The 22,007-nt window shown below is 54.8% G+C and overlaps 1 protein-coding gene across 4 annotated transcripts; it reads left to right on the top strand.

The window, feature by feature from the left end:
- The first annotated feature begins 780 nt into the window (after positions 1-780).
- FBXL19 (F-box and leucine rich repeat protein 19) lies at positions 781-21,953 on the top strand. Of its 4 annotated transcripts, none has more exons than XM_036412825.2 (11): positions 784-1,686; positions 2,884-3,084; positions 4,393-4,536; positions 4,654-4,740; positions 4,826-5,044; positions 5,527-5,688; positions 6,747-7,258; positions 14,648-14,811; positions 14,899-15,060; positions 19,975-20,193; positions 20,299-21,953. In XM_036412825.2, exons 2-11 carry the CDS (start codon positions 2,908-2,910, stop codon positions 20,475-20,477), a joined length of 2,025 nt encoding a protein of 674 aa, XP_036268718.1. In that variant the 5' UTR covers positions 784-1,686; positions 2,884-2,907; the 3' UTR covers positions 20,478-21,953. The 4 variants fall into 4 exon arrangements, with proteins under 4 accessions (XP_036268722.1, XP_036268718.1, XP_036268721.1 ...); XM_036412827.2 differs by having other exon boundaries at positions 785-1,686; positions 5,527-5,559; XM_036412828.2 differs by lacking the exon at positions 5,527-5,688.
- The last annotated feature ends 54 nt before the right edge of the window (positions 21,954-22,007 follow it).

Genomic DNA, 22,007 nt, shown 5'->3' with positions numbered 1-22,007 from the left:
TTTTGCAGACAGTCCCCGCCCCCTTTTATTTCCATTGTCTCGACCGAAGATAATAGAAGAGACGGGAAGACTGCAACTCCCGCCAGGCTCTGCGCCGCCGGGAGGGGGTTTCGATATCACAGGCGGGCGAGGTGCTCAAGGTGGTAGCATGAGGCGAAGGGAAGAGGCTAGGTAACCTGCCATCTTTGTGGTAGTCTCCTTAACCTCCCAGGCTCGTCATTCTTAAGGAACACTAGCAACCTAGGAAAACTACTATTCCCATCGCACCTCATGAGATCGACTACTAGTCAGGTTGTACGCCCCTCTTCAGCCATCTTGTTTGTAGTCCTCGTTCCTTTTCACCTTTCCATTGTTCCTGAGAAGTAGAAATGGCAGCGGGAAGGCAGCAGACGGACTGCGACTCCCGTCAGGTACCACACACGCGGAGGGTTGTGGACAGGAGGGCGTGTGAGTGCCTGGGAAGGAGGTCGGGCCGGGGAAGAAGGCCATCTTGTTTGTAGTCATCGTCTCCACTCCCTCTGTATGCTCTGCAACGGGGAGCCTCCGGGCCACCGGACTATAACTCCCGGCATCCTCAGCTCCCAATTTGGCACGCCCTCCGCCATCTTATTTGTAGTCCCCGTTAACCCCGGCGCCCCATTGTTCCCGCGGTAGCACCAGTGCCTGCAGGACTACGACTCCCGTCGTTCCCTGCGCGCGCTCGCCCTGGCAAGCAGAGCGGTGAGGGAAGGAGGCGGCAGGGGGCGGGGTTCCTCTGGGAGAAGGAGGGAGTAAGGAGGAGGAGGAGGAGGGAAGGAGGAGGGACGGGAGGGGGAAGAGAGGAGGAAGGAGGAAGGAGCTCTGGAGGGATGAGAGAGGCGGCCAGGGCCCCGGGCCGAAGCTGCGCGGGGCCGGGGGACCAAGGGGGCTGAGGCACCCCGATTGTCCCCTCCCCGTTTCCCTACCTCCTTCCATCCTTTCCTTCCAGCCTTCTGCTTGAGGAAGGGGATTTATTCAAATTTTATTTAAATCCCTCTCTCTGGAGGGTCGCGCGCTGGGGGAGGGGGAAAGGGCGGGGGCGTACGCAGGCTGGGGGGGCGGGGCCGGAGCAGCTTCCTTCACCCCCCTCGGTTCGCCAGATAGTGGTGGGGCAGGGGGCCGCAGTCTAGGGGAGGACCCAGGGGAGGGGGGCAGGTTACAGGGACCCCCCCCTCCCCGGGAACCGGTGGTGGGCGGGGCTTGAACCCCGGAAACGGTGGGGGGTCCCGGGCCGGGCCCTAGACCCCTGGGCAGTGGGGGCCGGGAAGGGGCCAGTTAAAGGGTCGGGGCGCTGGGGAGAGGAGGGGGAGGGGAACGGAGACTCGGACCCCGGACTGAGTGGGGCCCGGGCAGAAGCTGAGCACCCTGCGCCCGAGGAGCCCCCGTTGGCCTGGGGGGGCTGAGGGCCTGAGCCCCCCAGAGCAGGACCTCCCCCTGGAAGGGCCGCGCCGCAGCCCGTGGGAGGGCCTCGCCCCCGGCGCCCCCCATCTCCACTCGCCGCCGTCCCGGCCTCCGCCGGAGGGAGGGGCCGAGCGCCCTCGGGGGGCCGTGGACCCCGGCGTTCTGAGCGTTCCGCGCCCCGCGCCGCCCGGCCCCCCCGCCGCCGATGGCCGCCGACCCGCCGGGAGCTGCCGAGAAGGGAGAGATGGCTCCCGGGACACGTGTGAGGTGGGTTCGTGCGGCTCCTCACCCCCAGACCTGGGCAGCTCCCACTCCCATTCATCCTCAGCCCGGCCTCTCTGCCTTCCCCGCCCCCAGCCTCACCCTCTCTCCGCTCCCAACTCCTCATCTCCAGTCCTTCATCCTGTTACCTCTCTGCCCTGGGGAGCTGGCCTTCCTTCCTCGATTCTGCTTCCCCTCGCAGACCCCCATCCCTGCCTGCAGTTGCCGCCCTCTAGGCCCCTCCCCTGGAGCGCTGGAGGGCCCCTTCCCCACCCCCATAGATGGGTCTGGAAGTCCCTGGAAGGGGGAAGCTGGGGTAAGGCCGGGGCCATGAAGAGACCCTCCAGGCCTGCTGGGATCTCGGAGGATTTGGTTTCCATGGGAAGGAGAGCCCGAGGGATTCCAGACAATTAGGGTGGAAGGCAGCCTGGGAAGCGGGGTTGGGGCACATGCAGGCGCCCATGCTGTGCTCGGGGGAGGATGTCAGGCTGGGTCTGGAGTCCCGGGAACCCAGGAGGCTGCCCAGGCTGACCTGGGAAGTACAAAAGGAGGTGTCTTAGAGCAGGGGAGCTCTGTGGGAGCTGAGGAATGGAGATCTCGGGGGGAGGAGGGACTGCAGCAGCCTTTCAGGGAGGGTCTCAGCCCTGGAAGTTGGGCAGCAGAGTGAACCTTTAGGGATTTGGGGGCAAGGATCCCACTGGGTCTGGGTTTGGGGAAGAGGAATTGGGTGGTCATTGAGAGAGGAGGGGGAAAGGAAGGCCTGGCGCTCCCATCTAAGAATCTGGTGCCTTGGGGGTGAACGTGGGGAATTGTAGGTTGGGGAGAGCTTGGGTGTAGTACATATGGGAAGCGGGGAAAGTTGGGACCTCCTAATGTAACTCCACAGACCAGGAGCCTGGCTTTCCCAGGAGCTTAGATGTGGGGGTGTCAGCGGAGAGGCCCGCTTCCCGCGTCCTCCTTGGGCGGGTGAAGGAGGCGGTGAGGAAGCAGTGGAGCAGGCGGGAGGTAGGAAGCCAGTGCTCAGGTCCCACAGGAGCCCGGTGAGCTGCTTGGGAGAGGTAGGCCTCCAGAGTGGTCCCCCGCGCCCTGCAGGAGGGTGACCATGTTCCTTGGCTCCTTGGGTGGGAGGGTGATTCTTGCTGCCTAGAAATGGAGGGAGCTGTCAGGAGTTTCCCAGCTGACCCTGTCTCCATCCCCCCACAGCCCTCGGCGTTGCTGACGCCCCCAATGTCGTCGAGCAGCCGGGGGCCGGGGGCCGGAGCGCGCCGACGCCGAACCCGCTGCCGCCGCTGCCGGGCCTGTGTGCGCACTGAGTGCGGGGACTGCCACTTCTGCCGAGACATGAAGAAGTTCGGGGGGCCCGGGCGCATGAAGCAGTCGTGCCTGCTCCGGCAGTGCACTGCCGTGAGTTCCGCCCGCCCGGGGCTCTGGGCGCCCTTCCCCGCTGGCCCAGGGCCTTTCTGGGGGGGCTGGGGGCTCCTTCCTAGGGTTTCCTGTAGAGCTGCTGTTGGCTCACTCATTCATTCACTGGTTTGCTCAGATGTGCAGTGGGCCCATTTTTCCTCCCTCAGCTCCAAGCTGAGGTCACAGAAAAACCTAACCCGGTCTCTGCCGTCATACTTGCCCCAACTTCCCGAGGCACAGACCAGTGGAAAACCTGGCCCCTCGCTCACACCGGGTGGAGGTGTCTGCACAGGGCCCTCCCTGAGCTAGCCCCGGAATGGGTCTTACTGAGCCTTCTTTGGCCTCTTCCTCACCTGCCAGAGGGGCCTCGGAGTTGAGGCTGAGCTTACCCTTTGTGTGACCTTGAGCAAATCACTGAATCTCAAAGGTACTGTCTCTGCAAAATGTTTCTTTTGCTGAGTTATAAACAATAGCACAGAAATGCAAGTGCCTGCCACAGGGCCAGCACACAGTAGGTTCCTGAGGAACATAGTAGGTTTCTTGTCAGCTGTCGGCATCCTTTGAGCTTCCCAGGCTCCAGAGAGCGGCCCTTCCCCTGCAGCCATGGGCCTCCAGAAGCATCCTGTGGCCCCCTCCCCTCACCATCACTTCCTTTTCCCTCAGCCACTCTTTACTGCTTGGTCTCCTCACCCACCCCCTCTCTCCTCTTTGTCCCCAGCCCTTGCCCACTTTCTTGTTCCTTCTTCCCCCAACCTGCTTCTTCCTTGAGCCTGCCTGTCTCAAACCTTTTTCCCTAATTGTCCTCCCCAAAGTCATATTATCTGAAGCTGCTCCCTTTTCCTTAAGACCAGCCTTTAGAGTTCCCAGGGTCTTGCCCAAACCTGATTCATTGTGAGCTCCAGAGCAACGCTTAGGCTGCCCACTGAGCCACCTCAGAGTCATCTTGCTGTCGCCTCCCCTCCAGCCCTCTCTGAGGACTAGTGTCATATTTGCTTATGGTCTCTCTTTCTCACAAAGCCAGCAACAATTCCAGGGTCATAGAGGCCCTGGATCTAGCTGAACATTCACAACAGTGAACAAACTATGTAACAAATGCCTATCTTGCATTATCTCATCCTTAAAGAGTTCTGCACAGGAAAAATTCCTAGCCCCATTTTACAAAGGGAGAAGCAGGAATGAGATAAAATCAGTTGCTCAAGGTCATACTGCCAAAAAAGAAAGAAATTCAAGATCTGATCCAGCCTGGCCCACAGGGTCTCTCCCCTGTTGCTTGCTTTCGGGGTCCCTGATGCCCCTTCTCCCCAACAGCCCGTGCTCCCACACACAGCTGTGTGCCTCTTGTGTGGGGAGGCTGGGAAGGAGGACACAGTGGAGGGAGAGGAAGAAAAATTTGCTTTGAGCCTCATGGAGTGTACAATCTGCAACGAGATCGTCCACCCTGGCTGCCTGAAGGTGACGCCCTGGGGGACCCGGAGTCGGGGAGGGCACACTGTCAGGGGCAAGGAGGCTGGGCAACCTGCCTCTGACTTGACTGATACCCTATATCCATTCCCTGCCCTCTGCCCACAGATGGGGAAGGCTGAGGGTGTTATCAATGCGGAAATTCCTAACTGCTGGGAGTGCCCTCGCTGTACCCAGGAAGGCCGGACCAGCAAGGTAGGGGCAGGACTGGGCTGGGTGCTGGGCTCCCAGTGGGCTGGGGAGCTATGCAGAATCTCAGCCCCAGCATTCATCTCCTCAGGATTCTGGTGAGGGACCAGGCCGCCGAAGGACTGACAACGGAGAGGAGGGTGCCAGCCTGGGGAGTGGATGGAAGCTGACGGAGGAGCCGCCGCTTCCACCACCCCCACCCAGGCGCAAGGGCCCCCTGCCTGCTGGGCCTCCCCCAGAGGACGTGCCTGGGCCCCCCAAAAGAAAGGAGAGGGAGTCAGGGAATGAGCCCCCAACCCCAAAGAAAAAGGTGAGCCAGGGAGCATGCTCACGAGGTTCAGCCAAGGGAATCTGGGAGTGGTAGTCTTCCTTTTTGGGGAGGGCGGGCCCTCTGTGGGTTCCCTCAGGGATTGTTGGGAAATGTAATTCAGGGTGGGGGGCGGGAGGATGGGGCACACTCAGTGTACAGAAAAGGTACAGGTGAGAGGGGCAGCTGGCACTGGGCAGTGAAGCATTGGGAGCCCTGAGTACTTTAGGGATTAGGGAAAGAGCACACTCAAAGCTGCTACAGAGGGAGGAGGGGCTGGAAAGGGCCTGAGGGGGAAGAAAGAGGAGATGAGAGCATACTCACTGAGCCAAGACATTGGTTAGAAGGTGAGCATGCTCAGAATTCTCCTTGAGGTGGGGGCTTCTGGGAATTGTAGTCCAAGAGGAGGGCATGGATTTCAGTTGTGGACGATGAGGGGCTAAAGGGTCTCTCCCTTTCCCTATGTCTCCCTCTTTCCCTGGTAGGTGAAAGGAGGCCGGGAGAGGCACCTGAAGAAGGTGGGTGGAGACGCCTGCCTCCTCCGAGGATCGGACCCAGGCGGCCAAGGCCTTCTGCCCCCCAGGGTTCTGAATCCAAGCCAAGCTTTCTCGTCCTGCCACCCTGGGCTCCCTCCCGAACACTGGGAGGTGTGCCTGGGACCTCCTCCCTCCCTGTCCCATCTTTCCTTGCCCCACCCTCCATCCTGGAGACAGATCTGTTTTCCTGCTCACCTAGTCCTGCCCCTGCTCCACTTGGCCACTATGGGCATCTGGACCCCGGGAAGCATGGAGGGGGAGAGTGGGCTGGGGTCAGCACCACAGGAGCCCCTGACTTTCCAAGAACCCTCAGGGTATTATCTGACCCTTTTGCATCATCTTTCCAAACCTTAAAGGAGAAAGAACTGAGTCCAAATCTCTGCCTGCTGACTCCCTGTGTGGTCTTGGCAATTTCTCAGCTGCTCTGAGCCTCAGTTTTCTTATTTGGGAAATCTACCTTCCTTATCTACCTATCCCACTATTTAAATCTACTGAAAGTAAATGGGCTTTGTAAATTATAAAACTTACCTAGATTGGAGGAAAATAAGGTCCAGAGAGGTTAAAAGACTGGCCTAAGGTCATACAGCAAAGTAAGGAATCAGATGTCCCTTTGCATGGACACACTAAATCTGCCTGATGGCATTCAAACGCCACCTCTGCCATTTGTCACTTTGGCGTTTAATCTCTCTGAGCCCATCTGCCTCATGCCTGAAAAGAGTGACCCAGGTTGCCATTCAGGCACTGAGGATGTGACGGTGAGTGAGTGTGGGATGCTCTGCCTAGGGCCAGGCAATCTTTGTTATTCTCACATCCTTGACTGGACACTTGGAATTGTCTAGTCCAGTGTCCCATGTTACAGATGGTGAGACAGGGGCTTCCCAAGGTCACACAGAGTTGATGGCCAAGCCAATATCAGATCTGGACTATGTTTTCATAGCATGCTGCTTATGGAAATTCATGAGCCCATAAGGCATTTAGTTCTTTGAATCAGTGCCTTCATGTGACAGATAAGGAATGTGAGGTTCAGGCTTGGCTTGAGTGTTGCCTCATGTCGCTCAGAGCCAGGGCTGGACCAGGACTATCCCTTGGACTGTGCAACCCCTGGTGACTCCTCGGGCAGGGGGTGGGGAGTGTGTGTCGGACCCTACAGCAGTCTCCTGTCTCTGCAGAAACCAAAGCCACCTTTGGCCTCTGCTGAGGGCCCAGCGGTGCCATCCCCATCACCACAGAGGGAGAAGTTAGAGCGTTTCAAGCGGATGTGCCAGCTGCTAGAGCGGGTGCCTGACACCTCCTCGTCCTCCTCGGACTCAGACTCAGACTCCGACTCATCAGGCACATCCCTGAGTGAGGATGAGGCCCCTGGCGAGGCCCGAAATGGGCGGCGGCCAGCCAGGGGCAGCTCAGGCGAGAAGGAGAACCGCGGGGGGCGACGGGCTGTCCGGCCTGGCAGTGGGGGCCCCCTCCTCAGTTGGCCCTTGGGCCCTGCCCCACCACCCCGGCCCCCACAGCTGGAGCGCCACGTGGTGCGGCCCCCGCCTCGGAGTCCTGAGCCCGACACACTGCCTTTGGCGGCTGGATCCGACCACCCCCTGCCCCGTGCTGCCTGGCTTCGCGTCTTCCAGCACCTCGGGCCCCGGGACCTGTGCGTGTGCATGCGAGTCTGCCGGACGTGGAGCCGCTGGTGAGTGGCCTGCACGGGCCCGGGTTCTATTGCTGACACCCTCCTCACTCTCTGGGTGACGTGTCGCCTGTGTCTTCTCCTTCCTCCCTGGTCAGTTACTTCTGTAGTGTGCACACTACGGCGTGATACTTCTGCATTTGCTGTGCGCAGGCTGCTTTCTGTTTTTGAGCTCATTTAATCTTTATAACGACTTTGTGAGGTAGGTTCTGTTACTCCCCTTTACGGATGAAGCTGAGGTCAGGGTCATGTGGAGAGGAAGCAATAGAACCAGGAATCTGAACCCAGCCCCTCTTGTTCCCGAATCTTTCCTCTTAACAGTATAATTTGTGAGTGTTCAGTACGTGCCAAGCTCACTGCTGTGTATGCATCATCTCGTTTGCTTTTCACACTTCCTCTTCTGAGGACAATCTTACCTGTTTCCTTTACACATAAGGAAGCTCTTTGCCGAGGTGGCCCTGCCTTCTCACAAGCAGCCATACTTGGGCCTCCTGACCCTAAGTGACGTCTTCATGCCCCATCCCAGCTCCCTCTGCCTGTCCTCCCCGTCTCCCCACTGCTTCCTGAGCCTTGTTTGTTCAGAAATCTCCCTCAACTTCCCAAACCCTGTTCTTCCTCCCCCCAATCCAACTCTCGGAACACTCCGTTCCCCTCCCAGCTCATAGCGGGGATGAGCCTTCACTCATTTACTCATTTTCATGTTCCAATCAGTTTCTGGGATAGTGCAGATACTGTGTCTGTTTTATCTTCGTGTTCCCAGCACGGGATAAAGGGCAGTGTAGATGCTCAAGAAATATTTTATTCCATGAGAAAATTCAGGCTCTTTCTCAAGCACTTACTGTGGACTAGACACCCTGTTGGCCATTTTGCAAATGTTAGCTGATGTTTCCTCATGATAGCGCCCTGTGGGGAATGCGGGACTCCTGAAGTCACAGCTCAGCCAGTGGCTGAACTCAAACTCTGATCCTTTCCCTGTGGGCTCTGCGTGCTGGCGCCTGTCTCCTGGGCTCTGGAGGTCAGTGTCCGTGGTTCAGTCTGACCCTTCCTCTCAGGAGCTGCCTGCCGTTGGGCCAGTTTCTTAACTGCTTCTGGCCTCATTTTCTCCATCTGTTAGAGCAGCAGCACCAAAACATTTATTGCAGAGTTGTTGGTGCGGTGTGTTTTTATCTATTTATTTAACTTATTGTGTTGACATCGATTAGTAAAATTATGTAGGTTTCAGGGGTGCAATTCCATACTGCATTGTCTGTATACCTCAGTATTCTTGTAGCTGAGGGCAGTACCTGGGAAAAAGAGACAGCTCGGTGCCTTAACCATAATCATTGTTACTCACTCAGTTATAAGTGATTACTGAGAGCACAGACTTCCACATCCTCAGAACAGATCTGTCCTCAGAGCACAGCTCCACGGCAGCCTGCAGCACAGAAGCAGAGAGTTACAGCAGCTGCTGGAGGTGACCGCCGGCCTCACGCCATAGCTGAGGCCTCTTCCTCACCACCAGCCCTGTGCTTGTGCGTGGGGTTCAGGACTGAGGAGGACTTGGTTTCGGCCTCAAGGAGAGATGTGTGACCAGAGGTAGAGGGAGGCTGGGCTGCACAGTGGTTTCCGGCGTGAGCCCTGGAGTTTGGTCCTTATGTGCCTCATCAGCTGTGACTCCGGCACTTCCTGGATGTGTGGCCGTGGGGGACAGTTACACCTACCAAGGCCCCAGTGCTCTCTTCCACTGTCTGGAGTTCACGTTAATACTTTGTGGGGATTAAATGAGATGGTTCTTGCAAAGTACTTAGCATAATACCTGGAGGGTACCAAATACTCAATAAAATAAGAGGAGGAGGGTAGGGCAGAGCAGGAGCGTGGGGCATAATGGGAACACTCAGAAGGCTCTGTAAGGCCTGGGGCAGAAGCAGGGGCAGGGAATGGAGAGAAGTGATTCAGGTTGAGAACTTAAGAAGCAGAAGAGCCCTGGCTGGTTTGCCTCAGTGGGTAGAGCGTGGGCCTGTGAACTGAAGGGTCCTGGGTTCGATTCCGGCCATGGGGATTGCAGGTTCCATCCCCAGTAGGGGACGTGCAGGAGGCAGCCGATCAATGATTCTCTCTCATCATTGATATTTCTATTTCTCTCCCCTCTCCCTTCCTCTCTGAAATCAATACAGATATTTTTAAAAAACAAGAACAGAAGAGTTTGGATTTGGTGACGAAGTGGCTATGGGGCAACAGTGCTCACGTTGGGGAATACCAAAGGAAGAGAAGCAAGTGCTGGGGGGTGGGGAAGGGAAGCGCACAGATTTGACATGTGCGGGCTGGAGGGTTGTGGGCCAGTCGGAGCAGCAGGGAAACAGCCGGATGTACCAGTCTGAGGATCAAGAGAAAGGTCCAAGTTAGAAACGAGGGACACGGCAGTGAACAACAGGCAGTTGCCGGTTGTCTTGTCCGGTGGCTTCTGTCTTCTCTTGGAACTAGAAGGCAGTGATTTATTAGAGAAAGACCCAAGTTTGGGAGTGTTTAATCTATAGATACCAGCTTCAAGGAAGAAAGCAGAAGACAGAATGTCAGTATTGGTGAGTTAGAGAAGAAGCAGCCAGAGACTTGGAGGAGATCAAGGATGGAGCTGTGCTCTGAGGGAGGGAGGTTGAGGAAGGAACGAGTGGTGAAGTGTTGGATGTTGGCAGAAGGAGATCAAGGTCCAGAGTGGTGGTTGGATTTGGATTTTGCTACAAGGAGGCCTTGGTATCCTTGGCTGTGCTACGTGGGGGTGGGGAGACGGAGGCCAGGTCACACAGGGTCAAGGCCAGGACTTGCTTGCTTGCCGCTGCACCTGGTTTCTAACATGGTACCTGGCATACAGTGGGTACTAAGAAAATATTCTTTAAATGAATGAGTGGCAGTAAGAAAATCAGGATGGAGGGTAGAAAGAGGTAGTGAGAAATTTCTGGTGGGAGCAGGAAGTTACAGGCTTTCCTCTCTGTGACATTTATCTTTTCTGGGAACTGGGAGGCCAAGTGCTCTGTCCAGAATGAGGGGGAGCCCTGGCAGGATAGCTGGTTACAGTTGTCCTGATACGCCAAGGTTTGGGTTTGATCCCTGACCAGGGCACATACAGGAAGCAACCAATGAATGCATAAATAGGTGGAACAATAAATTGATCTCTCAAATCAATTTTTTAAAAAGTAGGGGAGAGAAGGCAGGCAGAAGTGTTGAATTGTTGAGATTCAGGGGAGAGGGGTGGGACTTTGGAGGACATGGGCAGAGAGAGTGGCAAGGAAGGGACTGGAACACAGGGTCAAGGTCAGCAGGGGTTGGAGGCAGAGGCTTAGCGATGGACAGATTGGAGGACCACAGAAGCATCAGGGAGCCGAGAGCTGGGAGGGAAGGACTGGCTTTGGCTGGAGACCAGGAAGCTGTTGAGCTCCTTACAGGTGGCCATTTGGGCTGCTCCATCTCTGTGTCCCCAGAGGGGCCTCTGCAAGAGGGAGGTTTGGGACTACATTTTAGGATTTTGGAGGTGGGCTTGGTAGGGGGTGCCTCAGGGGGTAGCTGGAGTTAAGGGTAAAGTGAATGGTTTAGAGCTTGAACATTAAGCCCTGCCCCCCCTGGATGGTGGCATGCTTAGTCCCTGAAGAGTTCTTCCTGCTTCTTGCCTGAGAGTTACTCCCCAGCTTAGAAAGAACCATCCCTGGCTCCCTATTGCCTCCCAGCGAGCTCCAGTCCTATTGGCCATGAACAGTGCCCCGGTGACTGCACTGATCACCTCCCTGTACTCTCTCGTCTTTGCAGCAAACCTTTGAATTAAGTGTTGATTTAATTCCTTTTATAGTTTGGAGAATGGCCCAAAGAGGGCAGGTGACTTGTCTAAGGTCACATAAAGCACAGAGGTGGCAGAGCTGGGATTTAGATACCCATGCCCTTCACCTCTGAGCTCTGTGGCCACAGAAACTCAGCCTGGCATGCTAGTCCTTCTTTTAAAAAAGTTTTTTTATTCTATTTATTTATTTACTTATTTATATCTCCACCTGAGGATATTTTTTAAATTGATTTTAAAGATAGAGGGAGAAAGAGAGAGAGAGAGAGCGCGCGCACGAGAGAGAGAAACATCGATTGGCTGCCTCCCACATTCACTCTAACCAGGGACCAAACCCTCGACCCTTTGGTGCATGGGATAATACTCCAACCAACTGAGCAACACTGGCCAGAGCCGTTCTAGTCCTTCTTGACATGTCACCCCCACCCTAGGCCTCCTCTGTACCCTCAACCTCTGCCTCTTCCCCACTCACCAGAGTTCAGGCTCCCGATCCAGACCAGCGTGGTTTAAGCGCCGGCTCTGCTACCATTTAGTAGCTGTGATACTTTGAATAAGTTTCTTAACCTCTCTGAGCCTCATTTCTCTTGACTCTAAAAAGGAAACGATAATAGTATTTACCTGCTAGGGCTATTGTGAGGTTAAATGTTTAATACGTACAACAGTACATGGTGCATAGTAAACCCTTGATAAATAGTAGTTATTAGTGCTATAGTTATCATCATCATCATCATCATCATCATTCTTATTATGAGATGATGAATTGCCCTTTGTTCATGCTGCCTGAGCGACTCTGAGCTCTGTGTGTTCTCTCTGTATCCTGGACCTGGGGACTAGTTCTTCCCCATCTGGAATGTCACTCTCCTCCTACCCACTCCTCACTGACTGCTGTCCTCAGACTCTCATCAGGCATGTCTCCCTGGGCAGCTCCCCGGCTCAGTGTTCTCGACTCTTATCATGTTCTCTGTCGCTTCAGTTTCTGCGGACTGGCTGTCTCCCCCGCTTTCTGACTGCTTTGTGCGCCTTGGAGGCTGGACACTAAGTATCAGTAGGGTTTCAGTGACTGTTGGCTGCTGCTCTGAGGTTCTAATCCAATTTCCTGGTCAAGCAAGAGCAAAGGGATCGATTAGCTCCAGGACAAGGAAAGTCAGGGGAGACTTCCTGGAAGAGGAGGCACTGGCGCTGAGCTTTTAAGGATCTGGGTTGGTTGGCATTTTCCACACAACATATGTGCCAAATGTGTTGGCACCAGACAGCCTGTGTGTCTGCAGGCAGCTGGTGGTGTGGAGTATGGTACAGAACAACTGGGAGCCTGTTGTACCTCAGGGGAAGGGCCTCCTTTCCAGCCATGGGAGACCCAGGAGCAGCTTCAAGGTGGTGGTCGCAGTTGAGCTGGGACTCAGGATCGGGTCAGAGTGGGTCAGAGAGGTTTGGGACAGAACAGGACTTTACTGAGTAGAGAGAAGGGGCAGGACCTAGGGACAGAAGTTGTGTTGGGGGTGGGGTTTTTGTTTTGTTCTTTTCCTTTTTAGAATTGGAGAGATTTGCAAATGTTAGTGGTTGAGGGATGGAACCGGAGCGGGAGAGGCTGGAATGCCAGAGGGAGGAGGGGTAGGAGGTGGTAGGTAGGGCGGGGAGGTGGGGCTGTTGGGATTGAAGCCTCAGTGTCTGGGCCTCCAGCATTTCCTAGCCTGTTCCCCAGTGGCTCTGAGGTCTGCCTGGCAGTTTTAAGTGGCACAAAAAGACTTCATTCTTTTATTAGTTTTGAAAAGGATGTCTCTCTGTTGTGTGCTATTGCATCTTTAGTACCTTTCTTACACTCACCTCCCTGTTTAACAAAAAAGTCTTTAGGTGGTAGCCCAAAGCTACAGCGAATTTAATAACCCTGGTCTGTGTTTATTGTATTTATTTCTGTGGTTAACACATTTATTTGAAACAGTGTTGGTTTTAAGTGCATAGAGGGGATCAATGTAAAGATAAATTCATATTCTGCAGATAAGTGAATAGCAAATGACTGGGATTGGAGAAAAGGCCCTTCAGAATTGGATTCGGTGGAGATACCGCTTACGGGGCCCTCTCCACCCCTGCTGCTCTGACACAGTTCGTCTAACCCAGTGGGGAATTCCTAACATGCCCTCAAGAACTGCATTAAGAAGAGTTTTCAGCCCTAGCTGGTTTGGCTCAGTGGATAGAACATTGGCCTGCAGACTAAAGGGTCCCAGTTTGGATTCTGGTCAAGGGCACGTGCCTGGATTGTGGGCTCGATCCCCATTAAGGGGCGTGCAGGAGTCAGCCGTTTAATAATTCTCTGTCATCATTGATGTTTCTATCTCTTTCTCCCACTCTCTTCCTCTCAAATCAATAAAAAAAATATTTTTTTTTAAAAAGAGTTTTCAAAGGGAGTCTCAAGGAACTCTTAGTGCACTACAAAGTATTAATAGATAACCTTGTGGGGAAGGGTTCCCTGATAAAATAAGTTTGGGAAGCCCTTTTCAGGCTGTCAGAAATGCTGGGATCAGGAAACCTGCTTTACCTTTATTCAGACCTCATTCATCTTTGTAGCTTCCACACCTTGGACCTGCCCGCTCCTCCATAAGCATTGCCGGTGAATGCGAAGCTGTGAGTGAAGTGTGTTGTGAGCAGTGCTCATGGAAGCTTGGCCCCATTCGTTCCAACAGATAAGCTGCTGTGCGCATGGCACAGTGCTGGGCACTGGGGAACCGAAGGGAAAGGCCAGATGTGCCTTGTGGAGCCCACATTGTAGTTCATGGGACACAATAGTCAAATCCAGAGAGCAAAAGGGCTGTCAGTCAAACCTTGGGCAGCTGGCCATCAGGATGGGGCAGATGTGGATCAAGACCAGAAATGGGTAGAGGAGACGTGACCACAGGCCAACAACGTAACTTGGTGAGCAGTCCCAGGTGGGGGCTGGGAACGCCGAAGCTCCCTTTGGTGTTACAGCAGCTGTAGTACATAGGATGTGTGTGTGCGTCTTAAGCGGTAAGGTACGGACACCAGAATGACCTCATTTGCTCTCACAGTAGCCCTATGGGCAGGCCAACAGGGATATTATCTTCATTTTCTAAACTAGGCCTCTGAGCGCAAGGAGAATGGACTTTCCCGGCAGGAAGACTATTTGAAGATTCTTAACTAAAATAGTTTTTAACTAAACTTGCATCTAGCCGAGACCGGTTTGGCTCAGTGGATAGAGCGTCAGCCTGTGGACTGAAAGGTCCCCGGTTCGATTCCGGTCAAGGGCACATACCTTGGTTGTGGGCACATCCCCAGTAGGGGGTGTGCAAGAGGCAGCTGATTGATGATTCTCTCTCATCGATGTTTCTGACTCTCTATCCCTCTTTCCTCTCTGTAAAAAAAAAAATCAATAAAATATATATATTAAACTTGCATCTAGTTTAGTAATGGGTTTGAGCTCCAAACTCCACCCTCTTGGCCTGGGTCCTGGCGCTCCCTGCAGCCCCCTCCTCCCACCTTCTGTGTGGATCAGAGAAAGCTGGGGTGTGCCATGGAGTGTGGGACGGGCTGTGGCTCCCTGAGAGCTGAGAGCTGAGGGCTGTCTACCCTCTTGTGGCTGCCAGGTGCTATGACAAGCGTCTGTGGCCTCGAATGGACCTGAGCCGGCGGAAGTCACTCACTCCCCCCATGCTTAGTGGTGTGGTTCGTCGCCAGCCCCGAGCCCTGGACCTCAGCTGGACAGGTGTCTCCAAGAAGCAACTCATGTGGCTTCTGAACCGACTGCAAGGTATGGCAAGGTGGTGAGGTTGGAGAGAATGGCGTGTGGGATAAGCTTGGCAGAGCCTCCTAGCACCAGCTTCCTGACTTCCCCCAGGCCTGCAGGAACTGGTGCTGTCTGGCTGCTCCTGGCTCTCTGTCTCTGCCCTGGGCTCAGCCCCACTGCCAGCCCTGCGGCTCCTGGACCTGCGCTGGATTGAGGATGTTAAAGACTCCCAGCTGCGAGAGCTGCTGCTGCCTCCGCCAGACACCAAACCAGGTGCAGCTCGTTGGCTCGTTTGTAGAACGGGTTGGGCGAGGTGGGGCCTGTGCGAGGTGTAACGGGTTGGAAGGAAGGACAGAACACTTGAGTTCGCAAAGGAAGGCCCTGCATGGCCCCTGTTCCTTCATTCACTCACCTGCTGTGTGCTGGGCCCGGTGATGGGAGTGAGGGGAACAGGATGAAGAGGAGGTGGTCCCTGGCCTCCAGGGGAGGTAATTATGGGGTGGAGCACAGTAGAGGACAGGAGGGTGCCGCTGGATTCTGGGAAAAGCCGCGGGATCTACGTGAAGCCGCTGGGTGTGGTGGGCTCCAGTGGCTGTTGCTGTGGGAGAATGTGGGCTCTGTGGCCCGTCACTTCTGTTTGTCAGGAGGAGCCAGGAGTATGTGTTTTCTGGGGCATATCCTGGTTTTTAATTCAGATGGAAATTAATTCAGATTCTTTTAAGATTCACGTGTGGATCTAGATTTAGTCCCTAGACTCCCTTGCCCTACAGTCAAAAGACACGGATTTCCCTAAGGGAAAGAGCAGAAAGAAGGAGCCGATTGACATGGAAGTTTGCGTGGAGTAGAAGTATCATCTCCCCAGTCAGACCAGCCACCTCTTCACTGTGGGGCAGGCCCCGGTACCTGCCAAGCCAAGTCAGCTTTTATTGTTGAACACATCCTGGGCCTGGGCCTGGGCCTGGGCCTGGGCCTGGATAGGACCCTGGAGACCTCAGCCTGAATCAGCCTCATTCCCCACCCTGGTGGAACCACAGTCAGAGAGACTGACTCAGAAATAGAAGGTTCTAGAGCATGATGTGGTAGGCTAAGGGCTGTTGTGGGGGTTGGGGGGAAGGGAAGGAGCAAAGGAAGAAGCCCTCCTTAAAAGGAGCTAAACTGAGTCCTGAAAGGCACCGGGTTTTTCCAGGGAAGTTGAGGCAGAATAAGTAGTTTTGTGGGTTGAGGGGCGTGCTGGTCAGGTGAGCAGAAGTCTGGTCACCTTAGGGGTCCTACAAGGTGTGGGGTGGGAGCCTCCTTGTCTAGCCAAGAGATAGCTTACAATAGCTTCTTCTCTGGTCCACACCAGTCTGTTCTTCACACCAAAGCCAGGGGAGCCATCCAGAAAGACAAATGTATCCATTTCACTCCTGTGCTGTAGACTCTTTTTTTGCTTCCTGGTGTTCTTTGGATAAAGATCGATGTTTTACCGTACTCACTAGGCCTGCCATGGTCTGGTTCCTGCATGTTAGCCACCTCAACCTCCTTGCCAAGTTCCCTCCAGCCCAGGGCCTTTGCCTACTCTTCTTTGCCTGGAATGCTCTTATCTTCCTTCACCTAATTAACTCCTAATCACCTTTGAGGCTGCCACATAAATGCCACTGCTTCCTAGAAGCCCTCCATGATTCTCTTCCCCATTGAAATCAGGGTCCCTCTTCAACTTTAAGAGAGTTCCCTTCCAGTTTAGAGGATACTGCTGTGAAATGATTTGATTAAAACCTCTCCTCTCACTAGGTTCTTAAGCTCTTTGTGGGCAAGGACTATCTTGCTTTCACAGCTATTTCATGGCTCCCATCTTCCCACCCTCCTCACCGCACCCCTTCACAGCAGCCTTGGAAAAGGAGTAGAGGAGCAGCTAGGATTCTTTGCGTTTTCTGGATAAGGTACCAGAGGGCCAGAGGGGTTGAGTGCTGCAAGTCACACAGGCAGTGCCAAACCAGAGCATTCACCCACTTCCTGCTCTTACCGGAACTGGGTGAGCCGGGAAGATTTGGGCTCGTGTAAGGGTGGGCCTTGGGAGCAGTGCATTCCATGAGCTGAGGAAGTGCTGGCTGGCGGGCAGACTGACTCCATCTCCTGCCTGAATTGACGTCAGTTTCAGCGCCTTTATCAGGAGCTTGCAAAGATGGATGAGCCTTTCAGGCCCTCAGGCCTATTGTGCATGTTGGAACTCTACACCTGCTCTTCTGATCTTGGCTGCCTGGTTTGTACTGCGTTCCTGAAGCAGAATTTAAAATTCTACTTCTTGCTTTTGCCCCTGCTGTTTTCTGTCTGGCATAGTCTTCTCCCACCTCTCCACAGGGTTAGTCCTTGAAGGCCCAGCTTAAATGTTGCCACCTCAGTGCTGCCTTCTTTTCCCTGACTGAGCCAGGTGCCCTCTCTCCTCTGCTTTCCTCTAGTGGCTTCAGCTGTGGCCCAAGGTTGATGGCATCTGTGATGTATTCCCTCTCTAAGCTCTCAGCTCCTCAGTGAGAAAAAGGAGCGGCTGGAATTCAGAGCTTGCCAAATCAGGTCCTCACAGAGGCAGCGAGTGGTGAGACTGGTGCAGGACATTAGAAAGTAGGCTCATTCCCAGCTAATTGTCAGGTGAAAGGGTAGCCCAGTGATGTCACATCTACCATTTTCAAGGAAAAGCTCAATATCTGAATCTATATATATAACAGCCAAGCAACCAGATCAACTGGCACTGCGGCCAGCCAACCAGCCCAATTGGGGAGAAGGGGGAGGGGGGCAGGCCTTCTCTGATTGCTCTCCTACCCCCATCAGGGACAGGGCAGGCTGGCCAACCTCACACATCTCCTTCTCCACCTCCCTTTTCCCTCCTCCCCGCCCCACCAGCCTGGCCTGATTGAGCTCCCATGGGGGGAGCCAACTGGACTCCATCTGTGCACAAATTCGAGCACCGGGCCTCTAGTTTCTTTATAAAAGTGTCCTTTGCCCTAGCTAGTTTGGCTCAGTGGATAGAGCATTGGCCTGTGGACTGAAGGGTCCTGGGTTTGATTCTAGTCAAGGGTATGTGCCCAGGTTGCAGGCTCAATCTCCAGTAGGGGGTGTGCAGGAGGCAGCCAATCGGTAATTCTCTCTCATCACTGATGTTTCTCTCTCTCCCTCTCCCTTCCTCTCTGAAATCAATTTTTTAAAAAATAACACACCATGCCGAAACCGGTTTGGCTCAATAGATAGAGCGTCAGCTTGGGGACTGAAAGGTCCCGGGTTCGATTCCGGTCAAGGGCATGTACCTTGGTTGCGGGCATGTCCCCGGTAGGGGGTGTGCGAGAGGCAGCTGATTGATGACTCTCTCTCATTGATGTTTCTAACTCTCTATCTCTCTCCCTTCCTCTCTGTACAAAATCAATAAAATATATTTAAAAAAAAAAATAACACACCAAATATGTAATAAATAAAAATGTCCCTAGGCCCAGCCCATGTGGCTTAGTTGTTGAGTATCGACCTGTGAAGCAGGAGGTCATGGTTTGATTCCCAGGTGGCACATGCCCGGGTTGTGGGCTGGATCCCCAGTGCGGGGGGGCGTGCAGCCCATCAATGATTCTCCCTCATTGATGTTTCTGTCTCTCCCTCTCACTTCCTCTCTGAAATCAACAAGAAAAAAATATGTATTTTTAAATGTCCCTTTGGTAGGCTTAGTCGCTTAGAAAACTTTTAGCATATGCAGATTCCTTAAAACACTCGTGTAGGCTAGATTCATGAGTTTGTGGCATCTGATCCGGGTTACCTAAGGGCTCGGCTGGTGCCGGGAGGTACATGGCATGGTGGTAGGTGTTTGGACTTGGAGCCACCAGGCCTGCTGTCCTGGCTTTGTTACTTCATAGTCGTGACTTTGGACAGATTGCTTAATGGTTTGAGCCTCCATTTTCTCATTTGGAAACAGATGATCATCAGAGAGCTTGTCTTCCAAGGCTGTGCTTCTTAAAGCAGGGTCTCCAGAGCAGCAGCTTCAACATCACTCGCTAGAAAAATAAACTCTGAGGCCCCAACCTGGAGCACCTAAACTCTGGGGGTAGGCCAGCAATCCATGTTAACCAGCCTACCACAGGGCAGAGTTTGAGAGCCACTGGCCTAAGGGCAGGCAGCCATTTAGCCTGTGTCTGGCGCACAGTGAGTGCTCAGTTAGTGGCTGCTGGTGCATCATAGGTGTTTAGTTTTTTCAAAAACACACTGTAATGCCAGGAACATGGTAAATTCAATAAAAGGGAAGCAGGGCATGCACTTTGGGTGCAAAGTTGAGCAGTGTAAGCTCACGTACTCCAAAGATAAAGGGAGAGGCTGAGTTCAGACCTGAAAGCCAGTGACATGGCCAGGCAGAGGACAGCACAGGTGGCCACAGAGAGTCTCAGGCAGGGCCACCTGTGGAGTTTGGTCTGCGTGTCTGGGGGTGAGGGAGAGGAGTGAGGAGCTGAGAAAGTGATAGACCTGTAGGAACTGCAGGGTTCCACCAAGGAGACTGAACTTCTTTGGGGTGCTCTCGGAGAGCTTTTAGCACAGAAAGGATGTTGGCCCACTTGCATTTGAGAATGGCTCTCTGGATTCCGGGAAAAAGAGGCAAGACTAGAGTGAGTGAAGAGGCTGGGGCAGGAGTTGAGGCAAGAGTGGTGTCGACGCAGAGTGGTGGCAGGGGGAATGGAGAGGAAGGGGTCCAGCTGGTGGCTTGACTAATCATGGAAGGAGATGGAAGTGGGAGAGCAGCCTGGATGGCAGTCCTGGTAGGGATGTCATTTGTTAGATGAGTGACTATACATTGAGCACCTATGTCCCAATTGTTGGGGTTAAAGCAAGAACAAGACAAACAAAAATTTTTGCCTTCATGGGAGGAGAGAGAAAAAAAAAATATATGCCAGATGGTGGCAAAGTGGGAGAAAATAATATTGTGGAATATTACAGTTTCAAGTGGAGTAATCATGGCAGGCCTCACTGAGGAGGCAGTATGAGCGATGACCAGATGAGATGAGGACAAGAGCAAGCCCCAGCCGAAGCTCACCTATAATGGGAGCAGATTTGTCTCCCTGGTTGCCATGGAAACAATGGGAGCAGATTTGGGGGTGAGGAATACAGGGATGTAAACATAGCTGGTCTGGGGCCTGGGTGCAGGAATAGAAGCAGAGGGGTGTGCTGACCTTTCGCCTGCCTGCCCAGGGCAAACGGAGAGCCGTGGGCGGCTGCAGGGGGTGGCAGAGCTGCGCTTGGCAGGCCTAGAGCTGACAGACGCCTCCCTGCGACTCCTGCTGCGCCACGCGCCCCAGCTGAGCGCCCTGGACCTCAGCCACTGCGCCCATGTCGGGGATCCCAGTGTTCATCTCCTCACGGCCCCCACCTCCCCACTTCGAGAGACCCTGGTACACCTCAATCTTGCTGGTAAGCATGGTCCCCTGTCTGTCCATCCGCTAGCCTGTTGATTCCCAGGACCAGTGCCTACGCCCTACTCACCTTCCTGGTGTTGTTACCATTACCCATCCCCAGGTTGCCACCGCCTCACTGACCATTGCCTTCCGCTGTTCCGCCGCTGTCCTCGCCTACGCCGCCTAGACCTGCGTTCCTGCCGCCAGCTCTCACCTGAAGCTTGTGCCCGGCTGGCAGCTGCTGGGCCCCCTGGCCCCTTCCGCTGCCCGGAGGAGAAGTTGCTTCTCAAGGACAGCTAGTTGGGTGCCCCCCCACTACCCCCCGACTCTTCAGGAGCCTGGACCTCCGGCCTTCATTTCACTCCTGCCAGGAGGCCAGGTTACCCACCTCATGACTTGGGATTCCTGAGTGTTCCGACTTGGGACTCCTGCCCAGGGACTTGAGCCAGCCCCCCACTCTGCCCCCTGCACTGATATTTCTGGGGGTCTCTTTCCCCTCCCCTCCCCCTTCCACCTGCTTCATTGTCCATCCCCTGGGGGGAGTGGGTCAGAGGTACTGGGGGTTGCTGAGCCAAAGGGATGGTGGGTGGGGGGGTAAGGTGCAAGCTTGAGGGAGGGAGAATGGGGAAACACATCTGCATACAGGATACTGGGAGCCAGGGGCTGGGGAGGTGGAGGATGGGCTGGGTGGGGGGCAGAAAGCAGACCACCAGGGGTGCAGGGAACAGACCAGATACTTGGAGTTGGGAGGGAGGGGCCAAAAGGGAAACCAGAGGAGCATTGGAGTCCAGGTGTCAGAGGTGGGATACTCGGGAAACCAGGGAAAGCCGGGGCTAACTGAGGGGGGGGAGCAGGTGTGGGGGCAGTAGCACTCACTCAGGGGGTTACTCCTCCTCTTACTCCCCAGTTTTAGTTCCTCCCCCCAACCCTGACTCCTTGAAAGTCACTGACAATGGCAGCTATTGCGAGGAGTGGGGGCCAACTGGCCTGTCTGCTGTTCAGCGTGGCCCAGGGGAGTGGTGAGGGGTACCCCAGCCCCCTACCTGCCTCCCTGTTCAATACTTGAACATTCATCTGTACTGAAGTGTTACTTGAACCTGGGGAATCTCGGACTTGGGGGAGCTGGAGTGTGAGGGCCGGAGCGCTTGGACTGAGACTGGGCCGGTGGGCGCTGCCACCACCAGGCTCTTTCTTGCTTTACTGTATTGAGCAGTTCCACCCCTCCTGACCTGCCGTGGAGTGGGGTGCCATCCAGCGATGGGGAAGATGAGACTCCTTCAGTTTGGTTCTTCCCACTGGTCGTCATGGAAACTTGTATCCCATTTGCCCAGGGAACTGCCACTCCTGGTTGCCATGGAAATAGCAGCCAATGGACTCGTCCCAAAGCCAGGGCTAAGGCTGGTAATGGCCCCTCTTGGTTGCCGTGGGAACTTAGTAACAGTCTTGGCCCACCCCTGCCCTTTCCTCCAGTTGGGGGCGGAGCTTGGGGAGCCAGGGCCCGCCCCTCAGCCCAGGCCTCGGGGTGGCTGGGTTGTACCATGTAGGGGAGGGGGGGTTTATCCACATACCTCAGGTAACAGGGAGGTGCGGGGTGGGGGGAGGGTCTGGGCGGACCAGAGGTCGACGGGAGGGGTCCTGGGGGTCGCGGAGGCTTGAGGTTGGGGCCGCTTGGGAGAAGGGAAAGAGGCAGCCCGGCGGGGCACGTGGGGGACCCAGCCGGGGCTGGGCCCCGGGTCTGTACTATACGGTTTGCTATAAAACTCAAAATCTTCCAAATGGGGTGCCTGAGTTCCTGTGTCTGCGGCGCGGGGGGTTGGGGTTTGGGGGGGG

Source organism: Pipistrellus kuhlii, unplaced genomic scaffold, assembly GCF_014108245.1.
Source record: "Pipistrellus kuhlii isolate mPipKuh1 unplaced genomic scaffold, mPipKuh1.p scaffold_m20_p_48, whole genome shotgun sequence".
NCBI classification, from domain to species: domain Eukaryota; kingdom Metazoa; phylum Chordata; class Mammalia; order Chiroptera; family Vespertilionidae; genus Pipistrellus; species Pipistrellus kuhlii.
Note: the sequence above shows the minus strand (reverse complement) of the source record. Positions and strands in the feature narration are given on the sequence as shown.